The following is a 24,833-nucleotide window of genomic DNA, read 5'->3' on the forward strand; positions in this document are numbered from 1 at the left end:
TTGCGGGCCGTCGCTCGGAGGGACCAGGGCCAGCCGCAGCCCTAAGTTGTTCCCGGCTCTCCTGTGTTGCCCGTCGTTGCTCGCCGGTGGGTTTCTGACCGCAACACTTTTACCTTTCCTCCCCGGCAACGGCGCCAGAAAATAGCTTGTTGTCCACAACTGGCGCGTGGTTGACGTGGGAGGTAGAAATCTCTGTGGTGTAGCTTTTCTTCGTTCCCTGGCAACGGCGCCAGAAAATAGCTTGATGTCTACGCACGCTTCTATTCACCGTAGACGAGTGTTGGGACTCCAAGAGCGGAGGTTTGCGGAACAGCGGCAAGTTTTCCCTTAAGTGGATCACCCAAGGTTTATCGAACTCGGGGAGGAAGAGGTCAAAGATATCCCTCTCAAGCAACCCCGCAATCACGATACAAGAAGTCTCTTGTGTCCCCAACACACCTAATACACTTGTCAGATGTATAGGTGCACTAGTTCGGCGAAGAGATAGTGAAATACAAGTAATATGGATGTATATGAGTGGTAATAGCAATCTGAATAAAAGATGGCAGCAAGCAAACATGCAACAGAACAGTAAATAAACGGAGATTCAATGTTTGGAAACAAGGCCTAGGGATCATACTTTCACTAGTGGACACTCCCAACAATGATCACATAATAAAACCACTCTACACTCTCTTGTTGGATGACAAACACCATTAATTGTGTAGGGCTACAAGAGCACCTCAATGCCGGAGTTAACAAGCTCCACAACATTCGATGTTCATATTGAAATAACCTTAGAGTGCATGATAGACCAACGCAAATACACCGAGTACTAACATAGCATGCACACCGTCACCGACAGACTATGAAAAGGGGAATAGATTGCATCAATACCATCATAGTAATAGTTAACTCCATAATCTACAAGAGATCACAATCATAGCTTATACCAAGTACTACATGATGCACACACTGTCAACATTACATCATGGAGGAGGAGTAGACTACTTTAATAACATCACTAGAGTAGCACATAGATGATATTCAACTAGATCACAAAGAGAGAGATGAACCACATAGCTACAGCGAGCCCTCAGCCCGGGGGTGAATTACTCCCTCCTCATCATGGAGACAGCGATGGCGGTGAAGATGGCGGTGGAGATGCCTTCCGGGGGCAATTCCCCGTCCCGGCAGGGTGCCGGAACAGAGACTTCTGTCCCCCGAATTGGAGTTTCGCGATGGCGGCGGCTCTGGAAGGTTTTCTCGTGTTTCGTCAATCCTTGTCAAAGATTTAGGTCAGGAGGCAACTTATAGGCGAAGATGCAGCGTCGGAGGGGCCACGGGGCCTCCTCACACTAGGGGGGGGCGTCCCCCCTTGGGCCGCGCCGCCACCTTGTGTGGGCCCCCCCAGGGGCCCCCTCTGGTCCCTCTCTGACTCTCTGGAAGCTTTCGGGAAAAATAAGGTTCTGGGCATTGATTTCATCCGATTCCGAGAATATTTCCTTTGTAGGATTTCTGAAACCAAAAACAGCAGAAAATAGCAACTGGCACTTCGGCATCTCGTCAATAGGTTAGTTCCGGAAAACACATAAAATCATCATAAAGTGTGAACAAAACATGTAGGTATTGTCATAAAACAAGCATGGAACATCAGAAATTATAGATACGTTGGAGACGTATCAGATGTCACCACTCCTGATTAAAGACATACTGGCATCATCGGTAGCTAAAGTAGTTTTGTAAAGTAGTTTGTCTAGTCAAAGATCCCATTAGGGTTTCCTAGGGTTTCTTCCCCTGTAAGCCACCCTCTCCCCTATATAAGGAGAGGGGGCACAGCCCATATGCGGGCACGTCGAATGAGCCACCCTGTAAGCTAGTATGATCAAGAAATAGAGAGATCTAGAGGTGACATTGTTCTTGTGTTCTTCTTCTTCCTCTGGCCAAGGCCAAGTTCTTGAGGAATCCATCCGGAAACCTCTTCATCTATACCAAAACCCTCCCCCGAATCCTCTAGCGCACATTTGGCCCCAAGATAAGCCATCCCATGGCATCTGTCTGTTCACCACGACGACATCCCCGCAGAAAACACATTTCGTAAATCCATTCCAGTGTCATTTGGCTAAATTATCTTTAGTTAATAAAACCTTGTTACTCAAGAACCACATGAAAATCTTTATCTTAAGAGGAACCTTAACCTTTCAGAGATAATTTCGCAAAAAAGGGGTATGGTCGTTCATAAGATCTTCATACATAGACTTAACCGTAAAGATACTTGTGGTTGTCAAATCCCAAACAAAGCGATCATTATCTTCACTCAAGTTTACCCTCATCAATTTGCGACATAAGTTTACCCAGGAGGACCACTTATTACCACTCAACACTCTACGAAAAGTAATATTGCGTGGGGTTTGAACTAACACATGGGCAACTGTTACATTCTTGTGATGTACAATATTATATAAAGATGAATACTAGTGTGCTAAAGGAGTTTTTCCTAACCACGTATCTTCCCAGAAGCGGGTATTCATTCCATTTCCCACTTGTAAAAACCTCTAGAAAAAAACCCCCCCTTAACTTCCATCAACCCCTTCCAAAAGGGAGAATCGGTAGGCTTAGCCTGCACATCAGATAAAGTCTTATGTCTTAAGTATTTATTATGTAGTAACTCTTGATACGTCTCAAACGTATCTATAATTTCTTATGTTCCATGCTAGTTTTATGACAATACTCACATGTTTTATATACACTTTATATCATTTTGATGCATTTTCCGGCACTAACCTATTAACAAGATGCCGAAGCGCCAGTTCTCGTTTTCTGCTTGTTTTTGGTTTCGAAATCCTACACGGAAATATTCTCGGAATTGGACGAAACAAAAGCCCACGGTATTATTTTCCACGGAGCCATCCGAAGTCCGAAGAGGAGACGAAGAGGGGCGACGAGGCGGCCACACCATAGGGGGCGCGGCCCCACCCCTGGCCGCGCCGCCCTATGGGGTGGGCCCCTCGAGCGTCCCCCGACTCTGCCCCTTCGCCTATTTAATCTCTCCGTCGTGAAAACCCGAGTATCGAGAGCCACGATACGAGAAAAGTTACTGAGATGCCGCCGCCGTCAATCCCATCTCGGGGGATTTTGAAGATCGCCTCCGGCACCCTGCCGGAGAGGGGAATCATCACCGGAGGGCTCTACATCACCATGCCCGCCTCCGGACTGATGCGTGAGTAGTTCATCCTTGGACTATGGGTCCATAGCGTAGCTAGATGGTTGTCTTCTCCTCTTGTGCTATCATGTTTAGATCTTGTGAGCTGCCTATCATGATCAAGATCATCTTATTGTAATGCTACATGTTGTGTTTGTTGGGATCCGATGAATATGGAATACTATGTCAAGTTGATTATTGATCTATCATATATGTGTTGTTTATGATCTTGCATGCTCTCCGTTGCTAGTAGAGGCTCTGGCCAAGTTGATACTTGTGACTCCAAGAGGGAGTATTTATGCTCGATAGTGGGTTCATGCCTCCATTGAATGCAGGACGAGTGACGAGAAAGTTATAAGGTTATGGATGTGCTGTTGCCACTAGGGATAAAACATCAATGCTTTGTCTAAGGATATTTGTATTGTTTACATTACGCACAGTACTTAATGCAATCGTCTGTTGTTTGCAACTTCATACTGGAAGGGGTGCGGATGCTAACCCGAAGGTGGACTTTTTAGGCATAGATGCATGCTGGATAGCGGTCTATGTTCTTTGTCGTAATGCCCTAAGTAAATCTCGTATTAGTCATCATGATATGTATGTGCATTGCTATGCTCTCTCTATTTGTCAATTGCCCAACTGTAATTGTTCACCCAGCATGCTATTTATCTTATTGGAGAGACACCACTAGTGAACTGTGGACCCCGGTCCATTCTTTTACATCTGAAATACAATCTACTGCAATCATTGTTCTCTGTTATTCTTCGCAAACAAACATCATTCTCCACACCATATGTTTAATCCTTTGTTTACAGCAAGCCGGTGAGATTCACAACCTCACTGTTAAGTTGGGGCAAAGTATTTTGATTGTGTTGTGCAGCTTCCACGTTGGCGCCGGAATCCCTGGTGTTGCGCCACACTACACTCCTCCACCAACAACCTTTGCGTGGCCTTCATCTCCTACTGGTTTGATAACCTTGGTTTCTTACTGAGGGGAAACTTGCTGCTGTATGCATCACACCTTCCTCTTGGGGTTCCCAACAACTCTTTTTCTTGCGCCGTTGCCAGGGAGATCAAGACACGCTGCAAGGGGAGTCTCTCACATCCAATCTCTTTACTTTGTTTATTGCCTTGCTCTACTTTATTTTATTTTCTGTTTTGTTTGCTTTCTTTATATCAAAAACACAAAAAAAATAGTTACTTGCATTTACTTTATTTACCTTTTGTTTATTTCATCATGCTTCCCCCTAAGTTCACTTTGAAAGATATATCAGTATGGCGTGGGTCTATCATTGGAAGAGATAATATAGAAGAATTTTTCACTCATGTTAGTACAGTTAAAGATTTTGAAGATAGACCATTGGTAGAACTTGCTCCTACTTATGAAATTGCTACTGCCTCTTTAGTACACATGTTGGAAGGTAGATTTGTTAATCTTAACCCTATAATGCAACATATATTTCTTACACTCTCTGATATGGAAGAAGGAGAGAAGAAAGATTTTGTTTTAGAAACCCTTCTTAAAGAATTTGGTGATGTAGCTAGAGAAGCTAGAAAAGTCTTTATTCAACATAAGATGCTTGGCTTTTATACCAATTTTGCAAATACCCTTGAAAAGATGGAAAAAGATAGACTAAAGTACACTTATAAAGTCAATTGTGAGGGGGGGATTAAAGTACCAATACCTTATAAGCTCATAGGAATGCATGAGGCACTAGAAAAGAATTTTGATTGGATTGTTCCTGAAAATTTATTTGAGGAGGATAGTAAGCCTAAAAGTAATGAAAGAGGAGCCTCTGAAACTTACATAGATAAGATACAATGCATTGTTGAGAAAACTCCCAACTCCTCTGTTGATGCTTCTTCTCTTGATGTTACTTGATTTACACTTTCTACGCTTAGCTGAAAGGCGTTAAAGAAAAACGCTTATGGGAGACAACCCATTATTTTACTTCTGCAAATTTTTTTTATATTTGAGTCAAGGTGCTTGTTAGTACTTTAGCAATACCTTTGTATCTTTACTTTATTGCATTGTTGTGCCAAGTCTTTGATAGTAAGGTTGATACTAGATTTGGATTTCTGGGCAGAAACAGATTTCTAGCTGTCACAAATTTGAGTAGATCTCTCTGTAGGAAACTCAGAAAAATCTGCGAAAATTCATGAGTGATCATCAGATATGTACGCAACTTTCATTCAATTTGTGTTTCTTCATCTGAGCATGCTAAGTGCCTCTAAAAAATCCGTCTTTACAGACTGTTATGTTTTGACAGATTCTGCCTTTTATTTCACATTGCCTCTTTTACTGTGTTGAGTGGATTTCCTTGCTCCATTAACTTTCAGTAGCCTTGGGTAATGTCCAGAAGTGTTGGGAATGATTGTGTCCCCTCTGAACATGTGAATTTTTAATTGCACTAACTCTCTAATGAGATTGTTTTGAGTTTGGTGTGGAGGAAGTTTTCAAGGGTCAAGAGAGGAGGATGATACAATACGATCAATAAGAGTGAAAAGTCTAAGCTTGGGGATGCCCCCGTGGTTCATCCCTGCATATTTCAAGAAGACTCAAGCATCTAAGCTTGGGGATGCCCAAGGCATCCCCTTCTTCATCAACAACTTATCAGGTCACCTCTAGTGAAACTATATTTTTATTCCGTCACATCTTATGTGCTTTACTTGGAGCATGTCTGTATGCTTTTATTTTTGTTTTTGTTTGAATAAATTCGGATCCTAGCATTCCTTGTGTGGGAGAAAGACACGCTCCGCTTTTTCATATTGAACACGGGTGTTCTTAGCTTTATTTTTAATGTTCATGGCGAAGGTTGAAAACCGCTTGGTTTATTGCTATTTGGTTGGAAACAGAAAATGCTTCATGTGGTAATTGGTATATTATCTTGAATAATTTGATACTTGGCAATTGTTTTGAGCTCTCAAATAGATCATGTTTAAGCTCTTGCATCATGTAGTTTGAACCTATTAGTGGAGAATTACCGTAGAGCTTGTTGAAATTTGGTTTGCATGATTGGTCTCTCTAAAGTCTAGATATTTTCTGGTAAAGGTGTTTGAACAACAAGGAAGACAGTGTAGAGTCTTATAATGCTTGCAATATGTTCTTATGTAAGTGTTGCTGTACCGGTTCATACTTGTGTTTGCTTCAAACAACCTTGCTAGCCAAAGCCTTGTACTGAGAGGTAATGCTTCTCGTGCATCCAAAACCTTGAGCCAATACTTATGCCATTTGTGTCCACCATAACTACCTACTATGTGGTATTTATCTTCCATTCCAAGTAAATTGCTTGCGTGCTACCTTTAAAAATTTCATTCCTTGTCTTTGCAAAATATAGCTCATGGGAAAGTAGCTTAAAAACTATTGTGGTAAAGAATATGTCGCTTATGTATCTTATTTCTTATAAGTTGTTTGTTGAGCGGTAACCATGTTTCTGGGGACACCATCAACTGTTACACTTTTGTTGAATATCATGTGAGTTGCTATGCATGTTTGTCTTGTCTGAAGTAAGGGTGATTTGTCATGAATAAATGGTTTGAGTATGCATATTGTTAGAGAAGAACATTGGGCCGCCAACCAAAGCCATGTACCATGGTGGAAGTTTCAGCTTGGACATTAATCCTCAATCTCTTATGAGAATATTATCTGTTGTTGAATGCTTAAGCAATAAAGAGGAGTCCATTATCTGTTTTCTATGTTGTCCCGGTATGGATGTCCTCAAGTTGAGATCTATCAAAATCGAGAAATCAAATGCAATTTATCTCCTTGGACCTTTGTACAGGTGGCATAGAGGTACCCCTTTGTGACACTCGGTTGAAACATATGTAATGCAATGACAATCCATGGAAATCCGAGCTAGTTAGGACAAGGTGCGAGCACTATTGGTATTCGATGCATGAGGCTTGCAACTTATAGGATGTTTTATGCATAACACATATGAATTATTACTACCGTTGACAAAATTGTTTCCATGTTTTCAAAATAAAAGCTCTAGCACATGAGTAATCCCTGCTTCCCTCCGCGAAGGGCCTTTCTTTTACTTTATGTTGAGTCAGTTTACCTACTTCTTTCCATCTTAGAAGAAAACACTTGTGTCAACTGTGTGCATTGATTCATACATACTTGCTTATTTGCACTCATCATATTACTTTGTGTTGACAATTATCCATGAGATATACATGTTGAAGTTGAAAGGAACTGCTGAAACTTATATCTTCCTTTGTGTTGCTTCAAAACCTTCTATTAAGAATTTATTGCTTTATGAGTTAACTCTTATGCAAGACTTATTGATGCTTGTCTTGAAAGTACTATTCATGAAAAGTCTTTGCTATATGATTCAGCTTGTTTAGTCATTATCTTTACCATTGCTTTGAATCACTTCATTCATCTCATATGCTTTACAATAGTATTGATCAAGATTATGATAGTACCATGTCACTTCAGAAATTATCCTTGATATCGTTTACCTACTCGAGGGCGAGTAGAAACTAAGCTTGGGGATGCTTGATACATCTCAAACGTATCTATAATTTCTTATGTTCCATGCTAGTTATATAACAATACTCACATGTTTAATATACACTTTACATCATTTTGATGCATTTTCCGGCACTAACCTATTAATAAGATGCCGAAGCGCCAGTCCTCGTTTTCTCGCTATTTTTGGTTTCGAAATCCTACACGGAAATATTCTCGAATTGGACGAAACAAAAGCCCACGGTCTTATTTTGCACGGAGCCTTCCGTAAGTCCGAAGAGGAGACGAAGAGGGGCGACGAGGCGGCCACACCCTAGGGGGCGCGGCCCCACCCCTGGGCGCGCCGCCCTATGGGGTGGGCCCCTCGAGCGCCTCCCGACTCTGACCCTTCACCTATTTATTCTCTCCGTCGCGAAAGCCCTAGTACCGAGAGCCACGATACGAGAAAAGTTCCAGAGACGCCGCCGCCAATCCCATCTCGGGGGATTCAGGAGATCGCCTCCGGCACCCTGCCGGAGAGGGGAATCATCACCGGAGGGCTCTACATCATCATGCCCGCCTCCGGATTGATGCGTGAGTAGTTCATCCTTGGACTATGGGTCCATAGCAGTAGCTAGATGGTTGTCTTCTCCTCTTGTGCTTTCATGTTTAGATCTTGTGAGCTGCCTATCATGATCAAGATCGTCTATTTGTAATGCTACATGTTGTGTTTGTTGGGATCTGATGAATATGGAATACTATGTCAAGTTGATTAATTGATCTATCATATATGTATTGTTTATGATCTTGCATGCTCTCCGTTGCTAGTAGAGGCTCTGGCCAAGTTGATACTTGTGACTCCAAGAGGGAGTATTTATGATCGATAGTGGGTTCATGCCTCCATTGAATCTGGGACAGTGACAGAAAGTTCTAAGGTTATGGATGTGCTGTTGCCACTAGGGATAAAACATCAATGCTTTGTCTAAGGATATTTGTATTATTTACATTACGCACAATACTTAATGCAATTGTCTGTTGTTTGCAACTTAATACTGGAAGGGGTGCGGATGCTAACCCAAAGGTGGACTTTTTAGATATAGATGCATGCTGGATAGCGGTCTATGTTCTTTGTCGTAATGCCCTAAGTAAATATCATATTAGTCATCATGATATGTATGTGCATTGCTATGCTCTCTCTATTTGTCAATTGCCCAACTGTAATTTGTTCACCAAACATGCTATTTATCTTATTGGAGAGACACCACTAGTGAACTGTGGACCCCGGTCCATTCTTTTACATCCGAAATACAATCTCATCGCAATCATTGTTCTCTCGCTATTCTTCGCAAACAAACATCATTCTCCACACCATACGTTTAATCCTTTGTTTACAAGCAAGCCGGTGAGATTGACAACCTCACCGTTAAGTTGGGGCAAAGTATTTTGATTGTGTTGTGCAGGTTCCACGTTGGCGCCGTGAATCCCCGGTGTTGCGCCGCACTACACTCCTCCACCAACAACCTTCACGTGGCCTTCATCTCCTACTGGTTCGATAACCTTGGTTTCTTACTAAGGGAAAACTTGCTGCTGTATGTATCACACCTTCCTCTTGGGGTTCCCAATGGACGTGTGCTTTACCGTCACAAGCAACTCTTGCCACACCCCTTCTTCATTAAGAAGTTTAAAGAGCCATTTACTCAGAAGACATTTGTTTTTAATATCAAGAACCTCAATACCTAAACCCCCTTGATTCTTAGATCGACACACAATATTCCATTTTGTAAGTCGACATTTTCTTTTATTCTCATCAGACTACCAAAAGAACCTAGATCTATAGAAGTCCAGACGTTTCCTTACCCCAACGGGTATTTGTAGGAAGGAAAACATAAACATAGGTAAACTAGATAACACTGAATTGATAAGGACTAACCTATCACCATAGGATAGTAATTTCCCTTTCCAACATCTTAATTTGCTTTCAAATCGGGTCTCTACTGGATACCAATCAAAAAAATTGAGTTTTCTGTAATGAATGGGAATGCCCAAGTATCTAAAGGGGAGTGAGCCAGCATCACATCCAAAGATCTGCTTGTACTGATCCTTCTCCTCCTTGGCCTATCCAAAAATAATCTCACTTTTATGGGAATTAATCTTAAGTCCTGATAGCTCTTCAAACAGACACAATATTAATTTCATATTAACCGCTTTCTGGAGATCATGCTAAAAAAAAGAATTGTATCATCGACATACTGTAATATGGAGATGCCACCCTCAACGAGATGGGGAACCAGCCCTCCTACTTTGCTATCCTGTTTTTCTCTTTCAATTAAGATAGCCAGCATGTCTATTACAATATTAAAAAGCATTGGAGACAAAGGGTCCCCCTGCCGCAATCCTTTCTTTGTTTGGAAATAATGACCAATGTCATCATTAACCTTAACACCTATACTTCCTCCTTGAACAAACTGTTGAACTAATTGGCCCCAATCAGGAGCAAAACCCTTCATCCTAAAGGTCTGTTGCAAAAAAGGCCATTTCACTTTATCATAAGGCTTTTCGAAATCAATTTTAAACAACACCCCATCCATCTTTTTGGTGTGTAACTCGTGAATTGTTTCATGTAGGATTACCACTCCTTCCAAAATATTCCTACCCAGCATAAAGGTTGATTGGGTTGGTTTTATCACTCTTGGAATAATCCCCGAGATGCGATTTGTACCAGCCTTCGTAAAAAAATTAAAACATACATTTAGGAGACAAATAGGTATATATTGATGTATCTGTACTGCATCCTCTTTCTCGGAAAGTAATGTGATTACACCATAATTTTGTTTGTAAAGGGGCAAATCCCCTTTACTAAACTGAGAGAACAGCGCCATCAAATCATCTTTTATTACTTCCCAAACTTTTTAATAAAACTCTGTCGGGAAACCATCTGGACCAGGAGCTTTATTGAGTTCCATCTGTGAGATTGTCTCAAACACCTCCTCTTCAATAAAACGAGCTTTCAGAATCTCATTTTCAGCCTGTGAAATTTGCGGTATATCATGTATCGCATCCTCCACTAAAGAAATACTACTTGGTGTCTGATACGTCCCAAACGTATCTATAATTTTTGATGCTCCATGTTTGTTTTATTACAATTCTTATATAATTTATGTGCACTTTTCCACACTTTTTAGAATTTTCTGGGACTAACCTATTAACGCAGTGCCGCAGTGCCAGTTCCTGTTTTCTGCTGCTTTTGTGTTTCACAAAAGTTGTACATGAAAGTTTCTCGGAATCGGACGAAACAAAAGCCCAAAGTCTTATTTTTTCGGGACGAAGATGAAACCAGAAGTACACACGTAGGAGAAATTCCACGTGGTAGTACATAGGGAAGGCGCGACCCCACCCTTGGCCACACCTGGCCCATGTACTGGCGCCTCGTCACCTCGTTTGCTCCGCCCTTCCGCCTATTTCTTACTCGTATCGGGAAAACCCTAGGGACCAGAGCCTCCATCCACGAAAAGTTCCGATGCCTCCGTCAACCGAAACCCTAGTTCGGGAGGGTTCTGCAGTCCATCCCGGCACCCTGTCGGAGAGGGAAATCACCATCGGAGGCCTCTACATCGCCATGTATTCATCCGAGGTGATGCGTGAGTAGTCCTCCACGGGACCATGGGTCCATAGTAGTAGCTAGATGGCTGTCCTCTCCTTGTTGTGCTTCATGTATAGATCTTGTGAGCTGCCTAACATGATCAAAATCATCTATTTCTAATTGCTACATGTTGGTTTGATGTGGATCTCATTTATAGAGAGATTGGTGTGGTTGAGATTATGTATTATGTTATTATGATCTTGCATGCTCTCCGTTTCTAGTAGATGCTCTGGCCAAGTAGATGCTAGCGATTCCAAGAGGGAGTATTTATGCTCGATAGTGGGTTCATGCCTCTATTTAACCATGGGAAGTGACCTTGTTCTCTACGGTTGTAGATGTGTTGTTGCTACTAGGGAGAAAACAACGGTGTTCTACTCAAGGGTAGTTTCATCGTTTACCTTACACACATTGCTCTAAGCAATAGTCCGTTGCTTGGAACTTAATACTGGAGGGTGTCGCGGATGCAATCCTGAAGGTGGATTATTACTCATAGATGCAGTTGGATTACGGTCTACGTATATTGTTGTAATGCCCGCATACTTTCATAGCATGTATTCTGCAGCAATCATTAGCGTAGAATCTCTGTTTGTCAATTTCCCATCTGTAATTTGTTTACCCAACATATTTTTTTATTGTGGAGGCGCCTCTAGTGAACTGTAGACCCCGGTCCTTCGTCTTTTAATTGCAATCTTCTATAGCATTTTTCTGTTCTGTTCTCTGCAAACAATTCTTCTTCCACACGGTTCGTTTAATCCTTTCTTTTCAGCAAAACCAGTGAGCTTGACAACCTCGCTGAAAGTTGGGGACATAGTACTTGGTTGTTTGTGTGCAGGTCTCCACGTTGCCGCTGACGCCGGCAGTGCACTCTGCCCCGAGTTGGTTCGCAACACCTCGGGAGAGAACGTTTTTCTCCTACTGGTCGATAAAACTTGGTTTCTTGCTGAGGGAAAACTTCCTGCTGTGCTCATCATGCCTTCCTCTTGGGGTTCCACTCAACGTTGCGCATAAATTCTCCTCATCAACTCCGCGCTCAGCAAAGACTTTTTCTGGCGCCGTTTCTGGGGAGGAAAGCATCTCTTTTGCGAGGGGAGTCTCTCACTCTCAACTCTGTTACTTTGTTATTGTTTTGCTTGCATATTTTATTTTTATCTTGTTTGCATTTTATATCGAAAATCCAAAAAAATAGTATAGCTTTTATTTCTGTTGCTTGCATTATTTTTATTAAATGACTACTCCTGAGAATACTAAGTTGTGTGATTTTACTAGCACCAACAACAATGATTTTATTTGCACACCCATTGCTCCACCTGTTCCTGAAACAACTTTTTATGAGATTAAGCCTGCCTTGTTGAACCTTGTTATGAAAGAGCAATTTTCTGGTGTTAGTACTGACGATGCTGCTTCTCACCTCAACAATTTTGTTGAGCTATGTGAGATGCAAAAATATAATGATGTAGATGGTGATATTATTAAGTTGAAATTGTTACATTTCTCATTAAGAGGAAGAGCTAAGGAGTGGTTGCTATCTTTGCCTACAAATAGTATTAATTCTTGGGTTAAATACAAAGATGTTTTATTGGAAAATATTATCCTCCTGCTAAAATTATATCTTTGAGAAGTGATATTATGAAGTTTAGACAATTTGATACTGAGCATGTTGCCCAAGCTTGGGAAAGAATGAAATCTTTGGTTAAAAATTGTGCCACTCATGGACTGACTACTTGGATGATTATTCAAACCTTTTATGCATGACTAAATTTTTCTTCAAGGAACTGATTGGATTCAGTTGCTGGAGGCACTTTTATGTCTATGACCCTTGGGGCGGCTACAAAACTTCTGGACAATATGATGGTAAATTATTTGGAGTGGCATACCGATAGAGCTCCACAAGGTAAAAAGGTAAATTCTGTTGAGGAAACTTCTACTTTGAGTGATAAGATTGATGTTGTTATGTCTATGCTTGCAAATACATCTGGGCATGGGCAGCCCGGCCCGGACGGCCCGGCCCGAAAATCCCGGGCCGGGCCGGGTCGGGCTTGCACTTCGGGCCGGGCTCGGGCCTGAAATCTGAGCCCGAACGTCGGGCTGGGCCGGGCTCGGGCCTTCATTTTCGTGCATTTTAGCCTAGTCGGGCCGGGCTTCTCGGGCCGGGCCGGGCTTTTTGCTCGTTCGGGCCGGGTTCGGGCTTGAATTACAGGCCCGACGGTCGGGCCAGGCCGAGCTCGGGCCTGAATTTTTACCCGCGGGCTTTTTGAAGCCCGGCCCGAAACCCGGCCCGGCCCGAACTTTGCCCAGGTGTACTTGCAAATAGTAATGCTCCTATGGATCCAAACAATGTTCCTTTGGCCTCTTTGGTTGCTCAAGAAGAAAATGTAGATGTGAATTTTATTAAGAGCAACAATTTTAATAATAATGCCTATAGAAATAATTTTGGTAGCAATAATTATAGGCAGTATGGAAATGATTTTAGCTCAAAAATGCCTAGTGAAGATAAAATTACAAAGGTAGAAAATTCGACTAAGGGATTTATGCAAATGCAATTTGAACAACACAAGTTATTTACTCAATCCATGGGAGAGCAATCTTCTATGCTTAAAAATATTAGCCAGCAGCTTGAAAATTTAAATAGGGAGATTTCTGGTTTACAAGTCAAACTTTCAAGTGCTAAAACTCTCATTTAAAATTTGTCCGAGGCTCAAACTTCTTTAATAAATAGGATGGCAGCCAAACCTATGACTTTAGAAGAGAAAACTTTTGCTCAAGCAAATACTATTCAAGTTAGAATTGATGACAATATGAGGTTGTTAGCTGAATTGCATGCTAGGTGTGGGAAAGAGAAGATGAGATGGGTAGAGAAAATAATTTAGCCAAGGTTTACACAATCACCACCAATAGTAATACTGAACCTTTGAATGCTAGCAAACCTCCTCCTACTACTAGCAAAATCGAAAATGTAGGAAAAGTCCCCACTCCACATAGAAAAGTGTATAAACCCATTAAAACTGTTCCCGACAAGCGTGAAATTTTTAGAGGTGTGGGAGATAATTGTCCTTTTATTTTTGATAGCAATGATTTTGATTTTGAAAGTTGTACCATTACTGAAGTTATAAAGTTCTTGCAAAAGCTCGCTGAAACTCCCAATGCTAGCGAACAAACTGTTGCTCTTACAAAGCATATTGCTAGTGCTATTATGAAAATGAGGGAAGAGAAGTTGAAACATGAGGCTTCAATTCCTAAAAAGTTAGAAGATGGTTGGGAACCTATTATTAATATGAGAGTGGAAGAATTTGATTGTAATGCTTTATGTGATCTTGGTGCAATTATTTCGGTTATGCCTAAAAGAGTTTATTGTATGCTTGACTTGCCACCGTTAGAAAAATGTTATTTGGATGTTCTTCTTGTTGATGTTGCTGCAAAGAATCCTTTGGGGAGAGTTGTTAATGTTCTTATACAAGTGAATAGTAATCATGTCCCCGTTGATTTTATTGTTTTGGATATTGCATGCAATGCTTCATGCTCTATTATTTTGGGAATACTGTTTCTTAAAACTGCAGGTGGTATCATTGATATGAGAGATGGAATAATTCGTTATCAATTTCCACTCAAAAGAAGTATGAAACACTTCCCTAGAAAAAGAAAGAAGACACCTTATGACTCTATTTATAGGACAACTTATGGTGTTGATGAGCCACCTCTTGACAATACTTGATTTGCACCATTTCTGCGCTTAGCTCAAAGGCGTTAAAGAAAAGCGCTTATGGGAGATAACCCATGTTTATTTCTATTATTTTTGATTTGTTGAGTCTTGGAAGTTATTGCTACTGTAATAACCTCTCATTATCGTTTTTATTTCGTTTTTCTGCCAAGGGTAGCCTCTAATAGAAAGAAAGCAGTGTTTGGGGTATTTGCAATTCTGAAACGGATTCTATGCTGGTCACGAAAAAATTCTTAAAATCGTCAGAATGTTATTTTGAGTTGAAAAGTTTTGTGCTCATGCCCCAGTATGTTAGTTAACTTTCGTTAGTTTAGCATTTTTCGATTTGAGCAACAGAACTATTTTTATAATTTCGATCTCTTCCTGCTGATCTCTTTTGACAGATTTGTGCCATGTTTTGCATTTGCGTCTTATGCTTCGTAGTTTTGAGTTCTTTTGTGAAAAAAGAGCTTTGGGAAGAAGTAGCTACGGTATCATATGTTAAAATGAGTGTTTGATATGTGCCATTACTGAAGCCTTGCTGGTTTGATATATTTTTATTTGCGCTAATTTTGCTAATCAATTGTGCTGAGTTTTGTGTGAAGGAAGTTTTCAAGTGTAGGGAGAGAAGAATGATGCAATAAGATGAAGAATGGACAAGAACTTAAGCTTGGGGATGTCCTCTGGACCCCCCAAAAAATATCCAAGAAGTACAAGCATCAAAGCTTGGGGATGCCCAAGGCATCCCCTCTTCATCAACAAAAAGCACTAGGTCATTCTTCAACACCCTATATTTTTATTCCTTAATGTGATATGTGTTATCCTTGGAGCGTCTTTAATTTTTGATGTGTGTTTACTTTCAATAAATTTGGATCCCATCATTCATGTTTACTTTGGATTGAGACACGCTCCACCGCTTTGCATATTTACTTTGGAGTGAGACACGCTCCGCTATTTTGCATGTTTATTTTGGAGTGAGACACGCTCCACTGTTATGCATTTTTCGTTGGAGAGATACACGCTCCACTTTTACATTTATTTGAGTTTCAATAGCTCTCTGGGTATTTACTTTTTTCATATATGAGAGTTGTTTTGCTTCATTTGGTTGGCGTTGAAAGCATGAAAAAAAGTTTTATGTGTATGTGATGCAAATGGAAGTATTTTTAGACTGTGGCATAGTTATTTTTGCATATCTTGCTAGATGTTATTCTCATGATGAGCTTGTTAATTATGTTTTCATTATGATTAGTCTCAAATACTGAGTGTTTAGTGTGCCATTGAAGGTTTCCAGCATTGTTTTTAGCATACAATAGAAAAACATAATATTGTGGTATATATTCTCCTGCGAATGTTTTTATTTGGGTCGACTTGGCACATGTTTTGCAACATGTTATGACTACATTCCAGTCAATTTTTTTGTCTATGATCATTTAGTTTGCAACTTATGTATCACTTTATGTTTTGATTAATATATTTTATCGCTGTGCATGATTATGGCCATTATGCTCTCTTAGTTGGTCGCACCCGGTCTTTTTCTAGCCTCCATTTGTATGAGTATTTTATTCATGCATCCAACCACCAAAAACAAAATATGCCAAAGTGTCCACCGTATCTACCTATATGTGGTATTTCATTGCCATTCCATAGTAGTTTACTCGTGTGCTACCTTTAAAACATTCAAACAGTTCCTCATTTTGTGTCATTGTTCTTAGCTCATTAGGAAGTAAATTAAAATTATGGTTGTCGTCTTCCATACTAGTTAAGTAACTCAAAGACTCGCGAGCTTCATCTTGCTTGTCACATAAAAAAGTATATAAAAAAAGAGCCGGTTTGACCACAACTTCCAATAGGGGAATAAAATAGGAAAATTATAAGAAAAGGGCACTCCTCCATGGTTTGTGATTGCTTGGTCGGCACCCGAGGATTCGGTTAGCCATGGTATGTGTAAGCAAAGGTTGGGAGGAGTGTCACAATTTTATAAGTATTATAAATGTAAAGAGGCTTCGCCCAAATATTTCGGAACCGCTCTCAAACATTCTTAGTATGGAAGATGACAATAGCTTTTTTTACTACTCGTTGACATGAACAACCACCTCTCAAAAGTGCATTTTATACTCTTGTTGTTTCAATAAAAAGCTCTAGCACATGAGTGATCTTACTTGCCTCTCAAAGAGAGACCTTCTTTTTCTTTTATGTTGAGTGTCCACCTTCTAGTTTATGCACCACTTATGACAACATAGTTGTCATTCTTAGTTTTATGTGCATGGTCCCAAGATTTTATTGATTGATTCATAATTATGGTATTGCTTGTTCAAACTTTTTGTTTACTAGTCATCTTTATAATATTTTAAAGGTGTCCAAGCATTTATGTTTTGCTTCCACTTATGGGACAAGCTGAGTACCACTTTATTATGTATCTATGCTATGCTCTTGACAATCACTTTACTTTCCATGCACGTTATACATTTTCTTTTGGTTGATTACTATTCATGTTTTAGCATGGTTAGTAAGTTTCATTGTTTGATTATATCTATCATGCTTATGTTAGGATTCTATGATTCTAGCTATGTTTGCTTTTACACTTAAATAGGTCAAAGTAGTGTGGCAGCATATCACCTAAAAAATTATTTGTTTGTTATCACTTACCTACTTAAGGACGAGCAGGAGTTAAGCTTGGGGATGTTGATACGTCCCAAACGTATCTATAATTTTTGATGCTCCATGCTTGTTTTGTTACAATTCTTATATGTTTTATATGCACATTTCCACAGTTTTTAGCATTTTCTGGGACTAACCTATTAACGCAGTGCCGCAGTGTCAGTTCCTGTTTTCTGATGTTTTTGTGTTTCATAAAAATGGTACATGAAAGTTTCTCGAAATTGGACGAAACAAAAGCCTAGAGTCTTATTTTTCCGGGACGAAGACGGAGCCAGAAGGACAAGCGCAAGAGAACTGCCATGTGGCAGTACAAAGGGCAGGCGCGGCCCCACCTTTGGCCGCGCCTGGCCCATGTACTGGCGCTTCGTCGCCTCGTTTGCTCGGCCCTTCCGCCTATTTATTCCTCGTATCGGGAAAATCCCAGGGACCAGAGCCTCCATCCATGAAAAGTTCCGACGCCGCCGTCAACCGAAACCCTAGTTCGGGAGGGTTCTGCAGTCCATCCCGGCACCCTGCCGGAGAGGGAAATCACCGCCGGAGGCCTCTACATCGCCATGTCTTCATCCGAGGTGATGCGTGAGTAGTCCTCCACGGGACCATGGGTCCATAGCAGTAGCTAGATGGATGTCCTCTCCTTGTTGTGCTTCATCTATTTGTAATTGCTACATGTTGGTTTGATGTGGATCCGATTTATAAAGAGATTGCTTTGGTTGAGATTATGTATAATGTTATTATAATCTTGCATGCTCTCCGTTTCTAGTAGATGCTCTGGCCAAGTAGATGCTAGCGACTCCAAGAGGGAGTATTTATGCTCGGTAGTGGGTTCATGCCTCTAGTTAACCATGGGAAGTGACCTTGTTCTCTACGGTTGTAGATGTGCTGTTGCTACTAGGGAGAAAACATCGGTGTTGTATTCAATGGTAGTTTCATTGTTACTTTACACACACTTCTTAAAGCGATAGTCTGTTGCTTGCAACTTAATGTTGGAGGGTGTCGCGGATGCAATCCTGAAGATGGATTATTAGCGGATGCAATCCTTAAAATCAGAGACATCCAAAAAACTCGGCGCACTGTATATCTTATCATTTTTTGCCTTATTCGGTTATCGTTTTTGGTGCTTGCATTTCTGTGCATTTTTCTCTGAATTTTTAAACTTGTTTGTCTTTTCTATTTAACCATCTAATTTTCTCTGCCGATATAATTCAAAAACTTCACCACCAAACATCATTGATTCGTTATTTGTTTTGATAGCAAGGAAAAATAGTGAATTTGGGAGAATAACTGCAAGGGCAAAAATCAAAACAATCTTACATTGTCAGGTATGCGTTGCTCACATGGGAATTAGATTGAAGTTTCAAATAAGTACTATATTATCTGTATACATCACATGGAAGTACTTTATTTATTAAGCAACCACGCGCGTGCAGCCGTGGTGGATACATGAAAGTAGAGTAGCGAACGCCGCCACACCACACTACCACACAACCATGTTTTCATTCGAAGATGTCCGAGAAGCTGATGCTCACCTCGCCGACGCTGGGGTCAAGATTGAAGTCACGCCAGATGTGGGCGGACGCGCCGACCTCGTTGTCGCAGTCACGGCACTCATCCACCACCGTGGCAAGGATGTGAAGGTTGGAAGGGCCCTGGATATTGATCAGCCTGCCGCACCGTGCCCCGCCGTCGAACCACTCAGAGGACAGGGACACGATGAACTCTTCGTCGCTGTGATACTGGCCGTCGCACGCCGCCGGCCCGCCGCCCCCCTCACCTTGCTGGAAGCCGTTCAGCGTCATCACCGCCGGGACGTTGACGAGCAGCTTGGAAACAGCGCTCGACACCTGGAGACAGACAAGGATGCCGAAAAGTAGCGGGACAATGGTGGAGTTGGCCATGGTGATTAAGCTCCTGCTTGCCCTGTGTGTGTGGTTTCTTGTGGATGTTGGTGGAGGAGTTTATGTAGGCGCCGCTTCAGCCTCAAGACAAAGCCAGGGACGTACTTACGCATGACCATGCCGCCCTCGTGCTACTCGCCCAACCCTGCTGACAAGGCAAAGGAGTTTTAGCCGTTGGGGATTCTGGTCTTCTCTGTATATTTTTTCATGGTAATTTCATTGTGTTTACTGTGTATATTATACATTGTTTTTCCCAAAGAAACATATGAGTATTTTTATTTATCAAAGTCTTGCCGCTACCTTCCTTCACCGACGCCCAGTCTCGCCTCCTTCTCGCCGAGATCGATTTCAACAGCAAGGCCAAAAAGTCCGCCAGCCAGGCCATTGCCGTCCACAACTCCAGAAACTGTGGCAATTGCGGCTCCGGATCCTCTGGTGGCAACGGCGACCGTGGTGGCCAGAATCAGGGTTACCGAGGCGGGCACTATGGCGGCGGGCGCAATGGGGGCTACAACGGAGGCTACAATGGGGGCAACCACGACGACTAGTATTGGGGCTACCACGGTGGCTACAATGACGGCAACTGCGGTGGACGCGGCGGATGTGGCCGTGGCCAGCAACATTGGAGCCTTGCTCCGGTTTTTTTTTTTTAGATATGGGAGCATAGCCCCGGCCTCTGCATCAATCGATGCACACAGCAACATTGGAGCCTTGCTCCGGTGCTCCCCCCTAAACAATTTCTGTGTTGGGTCTCCGAAACCCATATCCAGTCCATACGTACCGTCTGTATTGATATGGTATGTGTACCTCGCGTAAGAATAAAAAAGAGGTCAGGTTGATCAGTTAACGATCTCATTCGTCTAAGTATAGTCCTACGTCGTACAAAAACGAGGTACAACACAACATCGGCCATACAGGCATGTACAAGATTGTATGGACGGTGGACCTACACTGAAATTATGATCGTGTCCCCACTTACGAATATGTATGAAAAGATCTCCACCGTTGTTGTGTTTAACGCACCCAAATTTTTTCCAGAGGAGGAGCACCGGAGCAGAAGTGAGCAACATTGACCGCTGGCAGCAACAACACCCTCAACATCAGTAGAACGTCTGGATGGGCTATCACGAGCCGTACGGCGCAGCACCTCCCATCCAGTGGCACCCTCCGTTGTTCCTCCCCCGAACGCCACGGCCCGGTTGTCAAGCCGGCAACAATTCGAGTTGTGCTCAGCCTCTCCACATCCCTCTATTGGCCAATGCATCAATTGGATGCAAAGAACACCATTTTACACAGTACTCTTGATCGATGAGGTGGTTTACTGCCAACAACTTTCTGGTTTTGAGGATTCTTCTTCCCCTCATTATGTTTGTCACCTTAACAAATCCTTTTATGGGCTTAAACAAGTTCCTCGCCAATGAGTTTCCATGAGCGTTTTAGGTGATATTCATCACTTCATGGGCATCAATGTTCACCGCAACACTTCTGGCCTTTTACTTTCCCAACAACAGTATGTCTTTGAGATTCTTGATAGAGAGCCAATATGCTTCATTGCAATGCCATCTAAACACTTATTGAAAACAAACAGAAACTATCCTCATCCGATGGTTCCCTTTTTGCAAACCCTTCGCCCTATCGTAGCATTGTCGGCGCCCTCAAGTACCTCACTCTCACCCGCCCCGACATTTCTTACGCCGTGCCGCAAGTGTGTCTTTTTATGCACTCAGCCCCGTGACACACATTACCAACTCATCAAACGCATCTTACGGTATATCATGGGTACATCTCATTTTGGTTTGCAGCTCTACAAAAATTCCTCCACTGATCTCATGGCCTATTTGGATGCTGATTGGGTGGGATGCCCCGACACACAGAAGTCTACTTCGGGTTTATGTGTTTTTCTTGGCTCCAATCTCGTTTTCTGGTCTGCCAAGCGCCAACACGATCTTCCTTGTTCGAGCGCTGAAGCGGAATACCAAGCTGTTGCCAATTGTGTTGCAGACTTTTGTTTTTTCGATAAAGAAAATATATTAATATCGAGAGGTACCAATTACACACAACCTCTGCAACAACTCAATACTCTAATGGCAGTACGGATGCACACAGAAAAAGGAAAAGGAAACTAAGAAATTGTGGAGTCTTGTTGGTTGAGACAACTCCTAGCCGAGCTTCATCACCGTCCTCGTCGAACCACAGCGCCATGTACCTATCCTCAAATACGGTACAACATCAACGCACCAAACATGAGGTCAAGGCGCTTCACGTAATCACGTTCAAAGTTCATCACAGTTCGCTGATGTATTTCCCAAGGGTCTGCCTAGTTCAGTCTATACGGACTTCAGGTCCAGTCTCAACATCTTGCCAAGCAATGTTCAGACTGACGGGGGTGTTGAATTGTATACTGTAACCGTTGTAGTGTAACGTTGTGTACCGGCCGATCCTAGTCCTTAGGAATATTTAGATCATGGCCTTGCATGCATCTGCACATGCCACTGCATGAGCCTCCACGATCGGTACCTCCTGGTTTATATATGTACTGTAAATCGGCATTGTAACATTCAGTGATTGAGCCATATACTTCAGTTCGGCGAACGCGCCGCGCCATCTCCAGGAGATGGCCGGGAGGGCTCCAGACTCCAGAGCCTAGCGGTGGATCGGTGAAGGGCAGGGAGCGCGTGGCGGAGAGATTGCCAGCGAACTCGTTATCAGGCGTTCCATGAGAAAATGTTGTTATGATCTTCAATAGATTCTCGTTACCGATTCATTATTTCAGTCTTTCAACGAAAAGTGAGTTTGCAAACTTACGGACTGCTTAGCCTACAAAAACTTTACGGACTGATGTGGCCTGAATTGGTTGGCTGAAATTTTGTGCCTACCTGAAAAATCGGACCACGATCCCCTTTCCCACTTTACATGCAGTGCCACGACCTGAATCCGTAAGCAAATTCCGTGGAAGTTGTCCGTACGTGTAGTGTTACTCGAATAACTGCAAGGAGAAAAGTACAGGCCAATCTTACATTGCGTTGGGGACAAGATTACAGTCATTTATTGACGCATTCACAAATAAAAGTACTCATTTAGTTACTTTATCCGCATACATCATGCATGTACGCATTTAGTTACTTTATTATTCAGCTAGCTACTCCGTGGTGCCGTGATGGAAAGTAGACGCCGGCAAACCATGTTTCATTCGACGACGTCCGAGAAGCTGATCTTGGCCTCGCCGACGCTGGGGTCAAGATTGAAGTTACGCCAGATCTGTGCGGACGCGCCCACCTCGTTGTCGCAGTCGCCACACTCGTCCACGACCTTGGCAGTGATGTGAAGGTTGGCAGAGTCCTGGATGCGGATCAGCTTGCCGCACCGTGCCCCGCCGTCGAACCACTCAGACGACAGGGACACGATGAACTCTTCGTCGCTGTGGTACTGGCCGTCGCACGCCGCCGGCCCGCTTCCCTCTCCTTCCTGGAAGCCGTTCACCGTCATCACCGCCGGCGTGTTGACGAGCAACGACTTCCCTGGAGAAATGTGGGGCCGGGAAACGGCGCACGACACCTGCAGTAAAACAAGGAGTACCGCGACCTTGGTGGAGTTGGCCATGGCAATTAAGCTTCTGCTTGCCCTGTGTGGTTTCTCGAGGCCGTTGGTGGAGGAGTATATGTAGGCGCGCGCTGCAGCCTCAAGACAAAGCGAGGGACGTACTTACGCATGACCATGCATCCCTAGTGTTACTCGCCCAACACTGCACACAAGGCAAAACTTTTGGTGATTCTCGTATTCTTGGTGACGTCTGCAAAATGTCATCAACTATTTTTCCTTTTTATAATCTTTAATGTTTTTGGTACTTTTTTCGTTGTTTTCTATTTGTGTTTACTGTCTATACTGTATTATATTGTTTTCCCCGAAAAGTGTTTTGGCTCTTGGGCACGAGTGCTCCTACTGTTTAAATAAAAGGAAAATTATATTTGTTTCAAAAAATCTAAAAATAAATCTGGACATAGTAACCTACAGGCGTGTAAATTCTTTATATTGTAGGCTACACGCCTTTACCTTCAGTGGCAGGGAGCGAAGTACGCCCTTCACTGGTAAAACTTTTGTATGTTGAAGTTTAACTATGTTTTCCATCGTTTATTTGATTGTTTAGCATTTTTATTTTAATTAACACACATATTTTAGTTGAATACTTCAAAAAAATGCTAAACAATAGTTGCCATATTTGTTCTTACACTTCTCACATTTATTTTTACCAAATAACTCAAAATGTTAAACAATGCAAGTACAAGATCACCGAATCAGTGAGCACGATGACGCAAATAAAACATATATTTTTTTATACAACACTAAGAAAACATATGAGTTGTCACATAACCCTATGCCTAAGTATGCATTCAAATTGGAACATAATACAGTATATTTTTCTTGACGCCAACACGAACTTGAAATGTTTTTTTCTTCTACTTCTCACATGTATTGTAGCAAAATATCCCATAAAATGTTGAACAATGCAAGTAGAAAATCACAAAAATTGCAATCATGATGACTCAACGAAAACCTATAAATAATTTTTATATACTAATAAAAATACTTACTGCATGTCATTTTACCAACTAATGGCCTGATGCGACTACTCAATGACACGTGCACACGCTGCACGCGCCACTGAGTTCTCACATTAACTCATCATTTGATGATAGTTAATAAGTTTTAATATTGTGATATTTCAAGCACCAGGCTCAAACTCATGTTTGTGGGAAGGAATCAACCCCATCCCACCACTAAGTGTGCGTTTAAACTGGAACAGAATACAAAATATTTGAGTTGGCGTGAGCGTGAGTTACGGCAGACCTGACCCTAAGATGGGTTTTAAAAACAACCGCCTCCAAAAAACAAATGTCGGAATCAGGCGCGATTATGGACTGCCTCCGTATAATGGGTAGACGGCCCGAAAATCTGCGCTTGCGAAACTAGTATTTTCGGAGGCGGACAATATTTTTGGCTCGTCGTGCACTGTGCTAGAGGCGGTTATTCATTTGAACCGGCTCAGGGATCCATTTTTTAGAGCCCGTAGTATATTTCCGGAGGCACTTAACATAAAAAAAAGAACCATCTGAGGTGCCATATTCTGCGATGGACCATTGTTTTGGGCTAAAACCGCCTACGCAGGGTCTTTGTAGTTATTCTACTGGTGTCTTCTTCCTTTCGCATATCTTTGGGGTTTCGGCCATCATCGACCAATGGTATGGAAAGCACAAACTTCTCCATCTGAAGTCAGATATACTAGTGTCTATGAGGAACTGTAAAAATCTAGG

At 42.1% G+C, this 24,833-nt stretch overlaps 2 protein-coding genes across 2 annotated transcripts; both read right to left on the reverse strand.

The window, feature by feature from the left end:
- Positions 1-19,122: 19,122 nt before the first annotated feature.
- On the reverse strand, positions 19,123-19,524 carry LOC124657654 (putative ripening-related protein 7). Its single transcript, XM_047196169.1, has one exon. The coding sequence runs from the start codon at positions 19,522-19,524 to the stop codon at positions 19,123-19,125; it is 402 nt and encodes a 133-aa protein (XP_047052125.1).
- Positions 19,525-22,710: 3,186 nt separating this feature from the next.
- Positions 22,711-23,124, reverse strand: LOC124657655 (putative ripening-related protein 7). Its single transcript, XM_047196170.1, has one exon. It carries the CDS (start codon positions 23,122-23,124, stop codon positions 22,711-22,713), a length of 414 nt encoding a protein of 137 aa, XP_047052126.1.
- Positions 23,125-24,833: the final 1,709 nt, after the last annotated feature.

This window comes from Lolium rigidum, chromosome 5 (genome assembly GCF_022539505.1).
Source record: "Lolium rigidum isolate FL_2022 chromosome 5, APGP_CSIRO_Lrig_0.1, whole genome shotgun sequence".
Classification (NCBI taxonomy): domain Eukaryota; kingdom Viridiplantae; phylum Streptophyta; class Magnoliopsida; order Poales; family Poaceae; genus Lolium; species Lolium rigidum.

Excerpts from the sequence above, each read along its gene's own strand:
- LOC124657654 (XM_047196169.1), bottom strand. The coding sequence starts at position 19,524 with ATGGCCAACTCCACCATTGTCCCGCTACTTTTCGGCATCCTTGTCTGT.
- LOC124657655 (XM_047196170.1), bottom strand. The coding sequence starts at position 23,124 with ATGGCCAACTCCACCAAGGTCGCGGTACTCCTTGTTTTACTGCAGGTG.